The 16,193-nt window shown below is 40.5% G+C and overlaps 1 protein-coding gene across 1 annotated transcript in view; it reads left to right on the top strand.

Annotated features, from left to right (window-relative positions):
* The window catches only part of nfatc4 (nuclear factor of activated T cells 4), a 17,743-nt gene extending 2,005 nt beyond the window's left edge, over positions 1-15,738 (top strand). The window contains exons 2-13 of the mRNA XM_005728977.1: positions 2,804-2,970; positions 4,554-5,066; positions 8,462-8,637; positions 8,751-8,913; positions 9,095-9,195; positions 10,302-10,403; positions 10,647-10,834; positions 11,328-11,468; positions 12,540-12,595; positions 12,694-12,820; positions 12,969-13,691; positions 15,477-15,738. Coding sequence (XP_005729034.1) covers positions 2,804-2,970; positions 4,554-5,066; positions 8,462-8,637; positions 8,751-8,913; positions 9,095-9,195; positions 10,302-10,403; positions 10,647-10,834; positions 11,328-11,468; positions 12,540-12,595; positions 12,694-12,820; positions 12,969-13,691; positions 15,477-15,547 — 2,528 coding nt within the window. The 3' untranslated portion in view covers positions 15,548-15,738. The remainder of the gene's footprint in view (positions 1-2,803; positions 2,971-4,553; positions 5,067-8,461; positions 8,638-8,750; positions 8,914-9,094; positions 9,196-10,301; positions 10,404-10,646; positions 10,835-11,327; positions 11,469-12,539; positions 12,596-12,693; positions 12,821-12,968; positions 13,692-15,476) is intronic.
* Positions 15,739-16,193: the final 455 nt, after the last annotated feature.

Below are 16,193 nucleotides of genomic sequence, written 5' to 3'. Positions count from 1 at the left end.
CCCAGGTTGAGGTAAACATTGCTTTTTTGAGGTTCAGCTCAGGACATGGAAACAAACATGAAAGTATATTAGATCAGTGAGTCTTTTTTTTCCCTGTTCGATAAGTGTTAGTTAAATTCTAGTGCCTCATAAACTCCTGCTGGTCTACATATAAACCGCTAAATCACTGATTCATGTGAAAAATCCGCCAGCAGAAGAGTTGCCTCAGTACTGCAGCTTTAATCACTTGGAAATACTTTTGTTGCCAGGAAACATTTGAAGAGATTTTTTTTTCACCCAGCTTCTTAATTCGTTGGCAGTTGCTGTTGTGTGTCCGCATTGCCCAAAAATTGCCCGCATGGCCCGCCGCCACTACGGAGCGGCAGCGAGCCTCGTTCATTAGAGAGTAACTACTGTTTGACTCCATGTGAAGCCAGACCACTCCACACTGGGAAAATGTTGTGGCAAGGGATGTGGCCTTAAGGAGTCAGTTTGGTGGCTTATGGGCAAAATACAAAGGAGTCATGTTGAGATTATACAATGAAAAAAGTCTCTATATAAATGTCAAGGTCAGCGGTGGATTTAGGTGTGTGGTTCTTCATGCTGTGAAATGAATCAGTGGGCCAAAAGTAAACTTCATGATTTAGTTAGAATTCCCATTTCACCCTTTATTGCGCAATTTGTAACTATAATACATGGAAAAATGTACGAAATAGTTTAAAAGTAGAGCTGAAAGTTTTGGAGGGATTTTGATAAATTGTTGCCATACGACAGAGTGATTATGGATAAAACCAAATCCCACTTTAAGGCAAGATTATCACAGTCTTTTTGGCCCACATTTAGATTCATCTGGACACCTACGTTGATGTTTTTGAACTGAATGTGGAAGCTGGCAGCATTTACCATTCCAAGTTTGGTCCCCTGTTTCCTGTTGCTTTTATTAACAAAATAATAAAGACTAAGACTAAAAAATAGCATGAAGAATTTTAAAATGAAAACCAACTGGTGTCCAAGAGTCACAAAGAAAACATGGCTAATACCAAACTCATGTCTGCCTTTTAAATGTGAAGCTATAGTTAGCTGCTAATAAGCCTAGCTAGCATAAAGATTTAACAACAGCTTCAGAGATGATAATACATAGATTTTTATGCTTCTGACTAGGTGTTTCCAGTCTTTATGCTATAAAATTAAGCTAGTTGTCTCCAAATAGTGTACCAAGGAATACGAGTGTACAGTGAGGAACAGTGTAGACACCTCAGTGAATGGTCACGTTATGATGGTGCAGCGGTTTGAGTGTCAGAGTGATCCTGGAGGTTATGTTGTTGGGGGCATTTCCTCCAGGTTGGGTCTCCCAAGACAAACTGGTCTGTGACTGAGACTCGGCTCATTCCAAAAAAGCTCTGAATGTGACACATGGTCAGCATTTTTTCCTGTTTTTTGTGGACTGTATAAAACTGTCTGATAAGGTGCCGGAGACAAATTATATCCTAGGATTAAACAGCAATGCTTTTAGTGTGATGGTAAAAACTGTGGGCAGATGTTCACATTGGTTCTTCCATGTAGAGTGGAAGTCCGGTCTGACAGAGCTATAAATATTGATTTGACTGAGGTTCACCTATACACACAAACTACTTTTTCTTTTAAATATAAGCAACACATTTAAGGCATATACATTTGTCTACATGTAAATTCTGTTTCATTAATGTCATGGACTCTTACATGTCTGGATTATGACATTTGTCACCTTCCTAACTCCAGTGTCTGTATTATAACCCTGTGATGTGACACGAGCCTGGCTCAGGTTGCTCAGTACCATAAGAGATAGAGTTCAAAGCACGAGGTCAGATGTTAGAGGTGTACTCGTGGAGTATGTGTTTGTCGAATTGCTTGCTTTTCATTTGATTGAGATTTAAGAGGGGCATCCAGCAAACAGCAACTTTCCCAACTCCTAATTTCATTTTTTAAGCAAGGAAATGTATGGTGTGATGCTAGTGGAGCTTTTTACTATGAACACAAATACCGCTGTAATGCTATGTTCCTTCAGGCGATGTAATCAGAAGAAATTTTAAATGACAGATGTAATAGAGGCTTCCAAATACCACTATTTGCCTTAAGATTTTGGCTGGCTATCAAGTACACCTTGTACACAAAATGTTTTAAAATCACTCAATAATGTTAAGCAGCTGTTTGCCTCAGATTTTCTAAAAATGTCAAATGACTTAATCCTCTGTCAGTGCAGCTAGTTGTTTCTTATCTATTTGCTAAGCTAAGTTACTAAACTGTTTGGAGTAGTTTTGCATTTTCCGAAAATTACTTCTATTTCCTCATTTATATTAAAAGTGACAAAAATGCTGCACTTGCTTTTAAAACATTATTGCGGTAAAATTCCAGCGTGTGCATTTTCCATATGGTAGCAATTACAGTAAAATGAAGGGAAACTGATGTGTAAAGCATGATGGAAGCACACTGATGATAAAAAATGAATCCTTACTCACCACAAATTGTGTTTACAATATTTTGATTTTCATCTAATGAGTCTCTCTCACGCCAGAGGTACAAGAGCAGGACAGTTGCAGAGCTAGCTATTATTGTGTGGTTAAGGGGATGAAAAGCAGATGAATAATTTTTTATTGTCATGTGGATGAAAAGGTGTAAAGTGAACAGAACAAAGTGCTGTTCTTTGGGAGCATGGGATTATAGTCAGTTTAAGCAAGCAGGGAACTTGCCAACAGAAAGAGTATTGTAAAGATTTTCTAATTCATATAATTTGTGGGTGTGCCCTTCATGTGTCCGGACATTCATCCCAACCTTTATGTATTTTCAGTTCCAGACAAAAACCTGGCTGCCTCTCACGCAGGTCACTCAATCGACATCCCCAGCCCGACACCTGCGTCCAGTCAGCGGGCGGGGATGCATTCCCCACCTCCACGAAGGGATCACTTCAATAAGTTCAGCGGGACCTATGAGAGCCTGCCGGCACGCTCTGTACAGGTGAGACAGCCTATGTCTAAGTATTTCATATAATCTGCAGTTTCAACCTCGACTGAACAAATGACCGTAGAAAGAATCAGCTGCAGCAGCTGCAGCAGCCGTCTGATTGGTTGACCTTAAGTTTGTTCCAAGCGCATATTCAACTTTTGTAGACACGCCATCGATTGCATGTAAGTCAGTCCAAGAATAAAGAGGCTTCCTCAGCAGATTTCTCTTTGGTTTCCTTCCATTTTCCCTTAGGATTAAGAGGTTTTCCTTACTTGGAGAGTTTTTTCTGTATCCAAACCAAGGGCCGAAAGACTTAGGGTATATAAGTTAAAGTTTTTTGAGACAAAGCAAACAGACTTTTAAACACTCACACATTTAGTTGAGGAAATATTATGCACTTCTTTACTATGACTTGAGCATTTTGCAGGGCAGCTGCTGAAATATGTTGTAATACTGTCTCAGAATATAACAAGGTGAGAGTACATGTACAGTTTTCACTGAATTCTGTGGTTTACTGGGTAAAAAAGATTGGTCTTTTGTACCTGAAGGACCCAAATTCTGGACTTACAGACAACACAAGGTAAATGAAAAATAATCCTTGATTGGGTTGAAAGTCCTTTACAAAAGTTGAAAATTCCACAGCTGCACAATACATGAGGGAATAAACACAGAGAGGAAAACAGACTATTAAAATAAAACAGGAAGTAACTGCACAGCGAATCACGTGAAAAAGAAGAAGACTTGACAACGAGAGGGTGGAGAAGCAAGCATGTTCCTCAAAACATAAAAACATCCCACAAATAAAACACATAACCCAAACTGTATTATATTAACTAAAACTCAAAATTATAAAAACCACAGGACGTGACAAACAAGAGGTTTTAAACACAGCCAGACACCCAGCCTACTTTCTCCTACAGTCCTGGAGTCATTTTGAAAAAGTCTGAAGGCAGCTAAATTTCACTGTGGCAGATTTTATATAGGTTTCAAATTAAGCTGATGTTTAATGAAATTCTTAGTACATACAAACAAAACATAGTGATCACTGCCTCAGTGCTCTCTAAATAGAGAAGGGAATAAATAATGTCTGTTTGCCTAGTTAGTGGAGACCACAAGAATGAACACTTTCTAATATTTTTTCTTTGCTTTTTATACATTATTATTATTATTATTATTATTATTATTAATTAACTCCTCCAGTTCTGATAAGACTTGGTAAGGATGTAGAGTGGGGTTGTGTTAAAAATCCATTAAAATTTGGTCTACATCCATCAAGGTCTTCAAGGTCAACTTCATTATTTATTAGTTGAAAATTGTCAAAAAGGCTCATAACTTATAAAAATATGATTCTTACAAGTGCCGTGTTTGTAGAAAGTACCATAAAGAATCTTAAACTATCATGTCGCATTTGACCTTTGACCTCTCCTTAAAGGTCAAAAGACTGATCTGAAGGTCAAAGTAATAACAATGGTTTAAAGAGCTATTTAAAATTGTGCTTCTTACTGCCAGTTTTCTTACTGAGATTTGAATTGTTAATTAGATATATTTTTTTGTGTGTGACAATGTTTGTGACGAGCCTCTTATCTTTTTTCCAGGTTTCTGAATCTCGTGTGGTCGAGTGCCCCAGCATCCAGATAACCACCATCTCGCCTGACGATGACACAACACCCACCATTTCCAGTTACTGGGACATGGGCAACAGCGGCGGTTGGGACAGAGAGCGCCTTTACCTGCCTCTACTGGATCCTTTTACTTATCGTGACAGATGCCCCAGCTCCCTCAGCCCCAGCCCCGCCTCTAGCCCCTCCTCTCGAGGCTGGCTCAGTCCCGCTTCCAGCTGCGACTCTCTGCTGGTGGAGGAGGAGGAGCTGAACGAAGGCAGCATCAATTTTGGGCACTCATCATCCTCAAGGCCCACCTCACCTAGTGGGAAGAAGCGTAGAAACTCCCCGCTGGCGTCTCCCTGTACTTCGCGCAGAGGGAGTTACTCAGAGGAACTGCAGGGGTGCAACCTGGAGGGTGGAGAGTCCACCCCTCACTCTCAAGCTCCACCCAGCAGCTGTGAGCTCAGCATTCCTCAGAAAACCAGGAAGACATCATTGGAGCAGGTAAAGTGCTGTGTGTGATCTATTGCCTTTACTTAGGTGCCGCCCTGCCAAACCTGGAGTAGGCCTCTCAAAGCAGCAGTATAAAATTCTGTTTTCTAACTCGGCTCCTACTCTTAGACCTCAAGCTGCCATCCCTGTCTAGTTTGTTTGTTTGTTTTTAAACTAAAACAGAAATTACAAGAGAGGGTTCAATCTAACTGTCAAGCCAAGGACACTGCACAGTCACACAGTAAAAAACTTGTGGAACTCAAGGTAGTCAAGCCATAATGAATGTCCAGCTTCATGATTTATTTGAGTCTATATGTGACCATCATATATCAAATGAACACCAAGCTGTACTGAAGAAGACTTGAAACCAGTGACTGACCCATTAAACTTATCAGGAAAATGTTCAGTGAGGCAGAAAATCGAGTGAAAACTCAGTGATTTCCTCATTGACTTCTATGTAATGGCGCTCGCAATGAGAGGAGTCGCCCCCTGCTGGTTATCACAAAGAATGCAGGTTCAAAGGACCTTTATTTCAGAGCCATCTATACAGTGTATGCTCATTTTATGTTGCTTTTACTATGCTTCTGTCTAGCATCGACACTAAATATGCATTTTAGCAAATACAAAAACTGAAGCAGTTTAAGTCTTAAAACAGTTTTCAAGAAAGCTAAAAGCTGCGACTTTTGAATGATACAGACACCTACGTTTTAGTTCCTGATTGGATGTTTAATTTGCAAAGATTAAACTCTGTTATGTTTTGAGATTTCATTTTTATCGTATGGGTATTTCTTTCCCAATACCTTGGCTTCCTCTGGTGATGGATAATGCTATGTTGCCGTATTTACTGTGCAAAAACTCCCAGTCTGTGTGTTCTGGTGCTGTGGCTGCTTTATACTTGTGTTATTACTGAACCCTGATGTATTCATCAGAGGGTGAGAGTGTGTGTATGCTCAGAAACCATGTAAAGGCATGGAATGTGTGTATGGTTGGGTGAAAAAAAGCTCTCTGGATGCTCAGTTAGAACAGAAAAGTGCTATATCTATATCTAAGTATCAGTCCATTTACTTTCAGCAATAGTTCCACATGATTGCCGGTCCAAACAGTTTTGCCATTACTATACTTCCTCTGTAATTTTTTGTAGAGATAAGCAGGCCCCTCTGTGTAGACGGCCTGCCTATAATCCACGTGCTTGGACATTATTGCATAAATGTTGCTAATATTGCATTAGTGTATTAGTGTAGATACCTCCAAAAGCTGACCATGATGTAATTTTCAGGCTGCATTGGCATGTTTTCTTACTCCTTTATTTTGTGATCTGTTCCTTGCCATAGTTTTGTTGACTTTTCTTTAGAGTACATTAGGGTTCCTTACACAGAAATAAGGAAAACAACATTTACTTCTTTCTCTAAATCTATAAAACTTTGGTTTTTGGATAATCAAACATGTTGTCATGATTTGAGTAGTGTCAAAGAAAGTCTTTGATTCTGATGTGTAAGGATTTTTAACATTTGATTTTTAATATGTTATATGGGCATTGTTAGGATGCCTGGGTCGTTGACCCAGGGTTTTTGAGTTTATTATTTATTATTTCTAGTCTTTGGTTTCTTTGAGTTCTGTCTTATGGTTTATGTCTCTGTCTTCTCTAGTTGCTCTGTCTCCCCTGTCAGCTGTATCCCCTTGTCTAGTTCGCGTCTCTGTGTATCCTTAGTTGCTATATCCCCGTGTCCAGTCAGTGTCTGTGTCTGCCCTGGTCCCACGTCTCTGTTCCCTCTGTTGTAGTGCCTGCATGTGAGTCTGTGTCTTTTGTTCAGTCTGTGTTATGGGCTTCCTGTTTTACTTTGAAAGTCCACGTCTGATTTTAATGTGTCTGGTTTTGCTTCCCCTTGTCTCGTTAGGCCTGATTTGCCCCAGCTGTGTTTCCCTCCTGTTACCCATTCCCTGATTGCTCCCTCTGGTCGTGTTCATGGGCTGCATCCTCCTGAGGCTGCATTGGTAGACCGATTACGTCACAGCGACGCGCCGAAGGCTGTCCAAATTCGTAGACTCCTCCGAATGCAGCCGACAAATGCGTTCTCCTTTTCCCCGAATTTGAAGGATGGGTCGGGTGTGTCCTTCGTGGCCTACCATATCCCAGAATTCATAGCGCGGCCCAGCCAAACTCCAGTTTCCAACAATGGCGGCCGCTACTAAGTTTTAAAATTACTCATACTAATCTTTCTGGGTCACAAAATAAACTTTTAACATATTTTCAGGCGAGAAAGTAGCTGTGTAAACATCAAATATCTGCTCGGTTTATCAAGATATCGCATATTTGCAAAAGTGCTTCGACGTTTTCGGAGGCTTCTGCTACCCACCAGCTCGATAGCTAGCCGGGAGCTCGAGGGTTACTGATGCGGCTGAGAACGGCACAACTCCCGGCACATCATTTTCAGATCACCGCGGACTTTCGCTGCTCGGGTTAAACGTAATTTATAAGTCACTTAGACAACCTAAAAATGTTATTGTTGGGCTTTTTTCAGTGTTTTGTTTGTTCGTGAGTAAATCGGTTTGGCTGAGATTAAAGTTATTAGATTAGATTAGATAAAATAAAATAAAACTTTATTAATTCCTTGGGTTGGTTCCTCCTTGGTTTTTACACAGCTGACTAAACGTCAAACAGAAACTTGATTAAACATAAGTATGAGACAGTCGAGAATTTACGCCAGTGCCCTGTTATATTTTAGATAGCAAGGAGCAGACGGCTGAGTTTATTAAACTCCACCGAGACAGCGGCGACGCTAATCAGAAGGCTAGACCGTCCAATTTCACGGCCGTTTACTTCCGGCCTACCCGACCTTCTGAGGACCCGGCCCACGTAGACCGCGAAGGCCGGGTCCTCAGGAGGATGCAGCCCATGAATTTGGACACAACCTCTGTGTATTTGAGCCCTGTGTTTCTTTGTGTCTGTGTTGCGATCTACCGTTTACCTAGCTGTGTGTTCTGTCAGTCCTCCGGTGTAAGTTTAGTTAGATTTTTTCCAGTTATGTTATATTTGAGTTTAACATTAAAGCTGTTTTGAGTTCACATCTGGCTCTGGAGTCTGCACCTTGGGTCCTATTCCTGTCTGCACACAGCCCACACATAACAGGCATGTGTTTATTTTTAGATATATTTCTCTCTTTTAGCTTGCCTCACATGCCTGTGTATGTGCAGTTTTGTTGGTTAATTTAATATGTTATCAATAGGCAGGGACTACAGAAGAAAATTAGCCCGTGCGGCTAAATCTGGCACATTCACATGATGAATTGTTTAAATAAACAAAAACATAAACATACAGAGAAGACTGAAATATAAAAGAAACATAATAGAAATAGCAAAGCAAAAACAAGTCTGTGGAGAACTAAAGAGGTGAGATTTTTGTGTTGCAGTTATCTCCCAGGGAGGTGGACCAGGAGCAGGCTCTGGGCCACAGCTCTCCCTGCCCACTGCCAGAGACCCAGCAGACCAGGAGAGAGCCCCCATCTGTGGGCATGGACTACCTCTCTGTTCCCCCTCCTCTGGCCTGGGGCAGAACCCGAGCCAGCGCCCACAGCCCTCTATTCAGGCAAGGACAGCATCACTTTTCAACATTTCAATCCTGTAAATTTACTTGCTTCTCTCCATGTGGGTCTTTCTATTCTTACTGCATCTAAAATTCTCACATCTGATTTATTTCAGGTCTAACGCCCTGCCGCCACTTGATTGGCCTCTGCCATCCCAGTTTGACCAGTATGAGCTGCGTATTGAGGTCCAGCCTCGGCCACACCACAGAGCCCACTACGAGACGGAGGGCAGCAGAGGAGCCGTCAAAGCTGCACCGACTGGACATCCTGTTGTCAAGGTGAAAATGAAATTTCTCAGGGTTTTTTTTTCACCTTTAACTGAGTTATATGATATCAGATCTAATTTAAGGTTAACATGTCTTTGATCATGTTCACACGACACTGGAACAAATTCTTTGGCCACTGCTGCTGGCCTCATCGCAGTTTGGTTTCACACTGCGTCTCTCTCTATCTTCACAGCTGTGTGGTTACACAGAGAGGAAGCCGCTCTCTCTTCAGGTTTTCGTTGGAACAGCTGATGACCGATCAATCAGACCACATCCTTTCTATCAGATACACAGGTACTGAGCTGCAGTATTTTTCTATTTAAACACAAATATTTTCTTCATGCCATAATGTTCAAGGAACACAAAATTCAGGGGACCCATCACGTGACTGTCGTAGCTTTAACCATTGTGCAATAAACCACCAGCTGGTTCTCGTGTTGGTCCAGAAAATGTGTTACAACAGTTGTTGTTAGTCCCTTCCCATAATCCAGAGAATATATTTTTGATTATGATATCCTATATCGAGTGAAGTGCAGATCCAAACTGAGAAAAAAAAAACACACCCACACAAATTTTGTATTTTAAACACAATATTGAGTTCAGTTCCATCTTTGAAAGTAATATAATTTAAAACTGAGTCAAGAGCCCTTAGAGATGGCGTGAGAAGTTCAGCCATCTGGGAGGGGATCAGAGTAGAACCTCTGCTCCTCCACATCGAAAGGAGCCAGTTGAGGTGGTCTGGGCATCTGACAAGGATATATCCTGGGCACGTCCTGGGTGAGGTGATGTCCCACGGGGAGAAGGCCCTAGGGCAGATCCAGGACATGCTGGAGAGATTATGTCTCTCGGCTGGCCAGGGAATGCCTTGGTGTCCCCCCCCAGTCAAGCTGGAGGAGGCTTCTCTGCTTAGGCTGCTGCCCCTGTGATCTGGCCCCGGATAAGCAGAAGAAGATGGATGGATGGATAATTTAAAATTATATGTGAGAGATTCATTTATCATTCAGAAGGGAATGTAGTCGACTCTGCACACCTTAAACTGTCAGTCAATACTAAAAATATCAAAGTAAGTCTACAAGATCAAGTTGGATGAATATCTTTTTAGTGGCCAGTGAAATTTTCCAGCCATTGTATATTACAATGTTTTTTTTAAGTTAATAACATAAGTGCAAGACTTTAACTAATGCTCATTATTTTTTTAAGTCATTAGAAAAAAAGCGAGGGTGATATTAGTGATTATTGATCACATGTGTTCACAGAACTTGAAGTGACGTGAAAAGGATTATTAATCCTCACATTTTGGAAGCAATTTCACCGTTTTTCGTTCATAAATAACTTGTGTTCTGCTGGGATTTCACTTTATTTTTCTCAGCTGGTAAATTTAAATGTATGTTCCCCTTCAGAGTGACTGGAAAGATGGTGGGCACTGCCAGTCACGAGAGCGTCCAGGTGGGGACCAAACTACTGGACATCCCCCTCAGCCCCGAGAACAACATGACTGCTCTGTAAGTCAGAAGGATGCTCTCACTGTCCTCGTCATGTTTGTAGAAAAAGGATTTTTTTTTAACACATATGCTGGAGTTGCTTATTATATATGCTCGGGTGGGCTGCTCATGTTTGACTGCTGTGTCATACCTTTGTAACTGGTCTACTTTAAGTTTTAAATAGCTCTTTCCCTAAAGTTTCAGTGTTGAGTGAAACTTTTCCTACTCAAAATTATGTCATGAGACAAATCTTGTGTTTCACAGCATCGACTGTGCCGGGATTTTGAAACTGAGGAACTCAGACATTGAGCTGAGGAAAGGAGAAACAGATGTTGGAAGGAAAAACACACGTGTTCGTTTGGTGTTTCGTACTCACCTCCCTATAGTGCCCCCTTCAGGACCCCCTGGACGAGTGTTGGCTCTGCAGGTTGCCTCTCTGCCCATCGAATGCTGTGAGTGGCTGCTTTATGGAGAATTCATATTATGATACAGAATCCTTTTACAAAGGAGTCACATTTGAAACATGCAGTGTCACTTGGATTTGTCAAAGGTTGAGATTTTTTACAATTCTGCAAACACTGATCACAAGTGCTTTGCTTTATAAACATTATTTTATTTTGTTTTTCACTTCCAGATCTTATTTGATATATTTGATTTTATTCTACTTTATAATGTCATGTCTTTTTAATCAACCTTATCCTGCATTACTTCTGCTCCACTACTCAAGCTCTTAACTTCACTGATTACTCTTTGTTGCTTTTTTTTACATTTTATTTTACTTTGTATTTTATGGATGGATTGATGTTTTATTGCATTTTGCTCTGTATTATTAATGGCTTGTCCGTCATCTGTAGAGCACTTTGAGATGCACTAACCTTGATGAAAGGTAGTGTATGATTAAAGTCTGATGACTACATATGCATTTATCGTTTCTCTCCACCACAGCCCAGCGTTCGGCCCAGGAGCTGCCTGTCATCGAGTCGGTCAGCCTCACTTCCTGCTCTGTGGAAGGAGGGGAAGAGCTGCTGCTGAGCGGCACAAACTTCCTGCCAGTCTCCAGAGTCCTTTTCATGGAGAGAGGCACAGGTAAGCGTCCAGAGGAGCCTTGGCGCATTTTAATTTACAGAACTGGCAGTAAAAGTTGATTGGGAATATAATAAGACAGAAAATAATTTGAAATCACTTTTTAATATTAGGTAAATGATACTTCAGCTCATTAGATTTAGATTAAAATAGTGCTGCAGGAATTCACAGTTAGAACTTACAATTCTCTAACTGTTAACTTCTCCAACTAGTTAAACATGCATGGGAGAGTTAACAGACCCACTATACATACACAGAGAGGCAAGAGAGGAAATAAAATTAAATGCAAGACACTAAACACAAGGAACTTCCAAAATAACATGTGAGAGTCATAACTAAATGGAACAAACACTGAGGGAACAAATAAAAAACGAGTCAACAACTGAGAAAAGCAAAATGTTCAAATAACATAAAGATCAATAAACCAAAATAAAAATACCAAACAACCTAAAACAGTTCAAAAACCACATTAAGTTATAATACACACACAAAAAATGATAATTTTCACTATTTCATAGTGAATAGTTCTCTCATATCAAATCATAAAAACTGTCAAAATACACATTTCCAGGTTCCCACACATAGTTGACAAGCATTTCAAATGCAGAGCACGAAGGATTTGATGCAATGCTTGTGCAACTAGGTCTAATAAACATTGAAGATGTTGTGGGACAATATTTTTTTATTACAACAAACAATAGGCCCCTTTAAATGGTTGTCTTCACATATTTGAAGTTCATTATATGCTGATAATTTTCACATTCAGGTCTGTGTAATCCAGGTATTAGAAACTTATCTCACATGTATGTCATAATGTGGGGAGAACGTGGACTCAGAGACTCAAGAGTTTAAAAAAATCAACAAATCTTTATTCAAGCTGAACATCAAAATTCAACCCAGAATACACACAAAGAAAAAATTATATGATGATTATTTGATGATGAGTTCAGAATCAGAAGGGGGATACTAGAAGTCTAACAGACATTTTAAATGAAGCTTAATTCAGATGCTGCACTTTTATAATTGACTTGTGTTCATTATGTCAAACCTTGCTCTTGTGCTCTTTTGCATTAGATGGCAAATTACAGTGGGAGGAGGAGGCTCATGTTGACCGTGACAACAGCAATGAGGTAAATTTGTGAAATTTCAGCAGACGCATCCAACACAACTGGAGATGCTCTGATAAATGCTCTGTAATCCCCCTGTATGTCGTCTTTATGCCTTCCAGTGTCTGTTATGTGTGAGGGTCCCAGCCTATAGTGACCTATCTGTCAGTCGGCCTGTGTCGGTCAATCTTTATGTTTCTAATGGGAAGAGGAAACGGAGCAGCACTCACTGCTTTAAGTATTTACCCAGTGAGTATCTAATCCCACAAATAATTTTGAAATAAAGAGATTTATAGTTTGAAATCCAATGTAAATACAACACTTATATGTGGCAGCTGGACATGCTTTACATGAACATCAGTTATGTGTGTCAGTTATTCTCGGTTTCTTCCCTCAGTTATGTTCAAAGAAGATGATCCCCTGCTCTCTCGATCCCCTATGCTGCCTCTGGATGGCGGAAACATGTGTCCTGCAGGGGGTCCACCCAGGATAGACAGAGGCTTCCATGTGAGAGGGGACCAGATGTCTGATGAGCAAAATCTGAGCTTCCACCTACCCCCCTACCCCTCCACCTATTCCTCTCCGTGCCCACCCATAAACTACAATGAGGAGTACTGCTCTAAACCTGATGCCACGGTGGAAGAGCCCGGCGGGACCAGGCCAGCACTATCCGAGCGTCACCCCAGTTTTGAGAACCTAGAGCTGGGCTTCACCGAGCTCCTTCCCCCTCTGTACCCACGTGGTCCGCAGCCTCCCTCACCTTCACCTTCCCCATGGCTGGACTCACCCTACTTGTCCTCTTCACCCTCTCCTTCCCACTCATCCTCTCTCAGCCCTTTCCCAGCTGGAAGTCCTATCTCAACCTCCCCTCTGCCCCCCATCCCCAACTCCTCTTACCCACAGTACTCTGCTTATGCTCAGGAGGTCTGTCCCTCCCCTCCTACCAACCCAAACCCCTATCAGGATATCTGCCCAGCATCCTACTCCCACTATGAGGGCTGGGACCCCCAGGGAAGAGTGCTGGATACAGGAAATGGGGGAGAGAGGGATCCCAAGATCCAGGAGTGTCCATTGGAGTTTACCAGCTCTGCCTCTATGCACCACATTACCTTTGAAGAAGGTGAGACATAGTTTTTTCAAAAAGATGTGATATTTGAAAACTGATTTGATAAAAAAAAAAAGACATAAGTGGCTACAAACACAGATACAGAAATGTTGGAGGAAGAAATACAAAGAATTTTTAATATTCTGGATAGAAGAATGAATGGTATCCACTGAATGGACTTTGCATTTTGGCTGCCACTCTCTAGGTATTTTGGGGGTTTTTTTATTTTGTTTTTCTGGCCAGAAGTGACCAGATTTGGAAGAGAATGTGGAGTCCTAAGATATCTGGTAATATCACCAAATTTGCCATGCATATCTGTTAATTATTGATAAGAAACATAAAAATAAAAAACAGAAATTTCACTCCACAAAACTAGATCACAAAGTTCTTGGACAGCTGTACCACACAAACAGCACAACTACACTTAGCAGCCTTTCTAGTATCTAAATGTACAGGTTATAAAATAACTTTTTATTTTGAAAGGGCAAACTTTTCACAGAGACAATTTGTTGTACCAGACTGTAAACACGACTTTAATGCCGTAAAGCTGGCCATTTTAAAGTGGGTATCAGCGGAAGTTGACTCACTTTTGCAGCCAGTCTCCAGTGGCTACTATAGGAACTGCAGTTTTTAGCACTTCAGTGTTCTTGTTTTTCAGCCCCGGGACTATGATTTTTAAAGGCACTTAAACAACTTAAACAAGTTTATTAAATCATGTTTATTAATGCTGAAATATTTTTCTACTCACTGGTGCATTGTCTTTGATCTACAAACACTGCTTTATGGAGTGAGAATGTGATATGACATGCAACACAGGCTCTCTGATGGCCAGGATAGCTGGTGATCATGTGGTATTTGGTGTAAAGATTTGGCTACCAGGCCGATTCACAACTTTATATGGACATTACCTGCAGGGTCAGTAATAGTAAAAAAGAAAAGAGCTGTATTTTTGTCAAAATTTGAATAATCTGAATTTATGCTCTCCAAATTAGTTTGCCATTTAATTTGGCCCCCAAAATTTTCTTTTTGATGAGAAAGTGAAACCTTGTTGTAGGTAAACTGGTAGCTTGAGAAACAAAGTGGTTAATTCCAACCTACCTCTTGACTAAAATAAAAGAACCCAGAAAGACTAGTTTTCAAACAGGTAACTCCTTATTTGTAGAGTTTCAGTCTCTTCTAAAAACACCATCCAAAGTCTCTTGCCGGGTTCTGCTAGGACCTTCTTCCTGCTTCCTGTTACAAAGTGCTTACTCTTAAGGGGTTGCTCGATTGTTTGGGTTTTCCCCAATACTGTAGGGTTTTACGATTATTGATGATTGATTTAACTGCATGGCGTTATTGATGGTGACTTGACTTGATTGAGTTGATAATTGTATAAACTATTTTTGATTTTTGATTGTGACAGATATATAGACAGATATTAGTCAATGTAATGTTTGGTAGCATCTTGTGGTTGCTGGTGTTTTTAGATGTTTACAGTCTTCACTGTAATTTGCATTATAACATTTAAAAAAAGAAACAAAGCATTAACCTTGGTGGTTAAGTTGGGGACTAGATTTCATTTTTACTTGATGCAAGAAGATGTGGTGTGGTGTGCAGTTTTTCTAGATGTTCCAAATACGTAAAAAAAAAATAAAATACAAATCTCTAAAAAGGGGATGTTGAAATACGATTAAAATAAAGCCAATGAATTCTGAAAATATACATACAATTGAAACTGACAGTGCAGTATAGGTTATTTTGTATTTTGCAGTAGCAAATTGCATCAAGTGAATCTGTGATTTTATTCTCCTTCCACAGTATCAGAGTTCATCGGGGAGGATATCCAGTCTTACCAGCCAAGCTCACAGATGGACAACCAGCCAAACTGAGCTGAGAAGGTCCCCCGTTTGATATTCAGCCTCATTTTAAATTCCTTATGCACTTGGTATCAAGATGTGTCGCTGCAGTTACATGTAATATTGAAAGGGGATTACCAGGACACTGTAATTATGACCACAGGTAACTGTTTTATAAAGGGAAACTAATATTTGTAACATGTTTTCAAAATAAATTATATAAGAAACTGCTTGAGTTTGAAATGTCTGCAAAACATAGACCATAATCTTTTTTCAGGGGCTGTTTTCATTGATGTTTTTCTTTTGGTCCTGAACTGGGCTTAATCCACAACTGGGGAAACCAGCTGCTACTGTTTCTCAGTATATATCGGCTGGTGCAGGGCTGATATTTGACCTCTTGAAAGGATGATAAGGCAGGGACTTTTAAAACAGTTTGAAAGGTTTGTAAGAGATATAGTTTGTTAGAATACCTCAAAGTAGAGCAAGTTTGTTTCAGAATGGTGAAACATGGAGGAGTTGGTGGGTGACTCAGCAGAAGGATGCCTCAGCAGTCTTAAATCAGCAGCTGTTTGAAAGAGTACTCATAGTCCTGCAACCCTTTACAGTGTCCTTTTCTCTTCTCTTAAAGAACTGTGGCTAGAGGAGAGATGGATGAAAAGTCTTTAAGTCTCGCAAAACA

The sequence above is a fragment of the Pundamilia nyererei genome, unplaced genomic scaffold (genome assembly GCF_000239375.1).
Source record: "Pundamilia nyererei isolate P.nyererei 1_Seehausen unplaced genomic scaffold, PunNye1.0 scaffold00031, whole genome shotgun sequence".
Lineage (NCBI taxonomy): Eukaryota > Metazoa > Chordata > Actinopteri > Cichliformes > Cichlidae > Pundamilia > Pundamilia nyererei.
The sequence above is the reverse complement of the archived record's forward strand: the minus strand, read 5'-3'. Positions and strand labels throughout refer to the sequence as shown.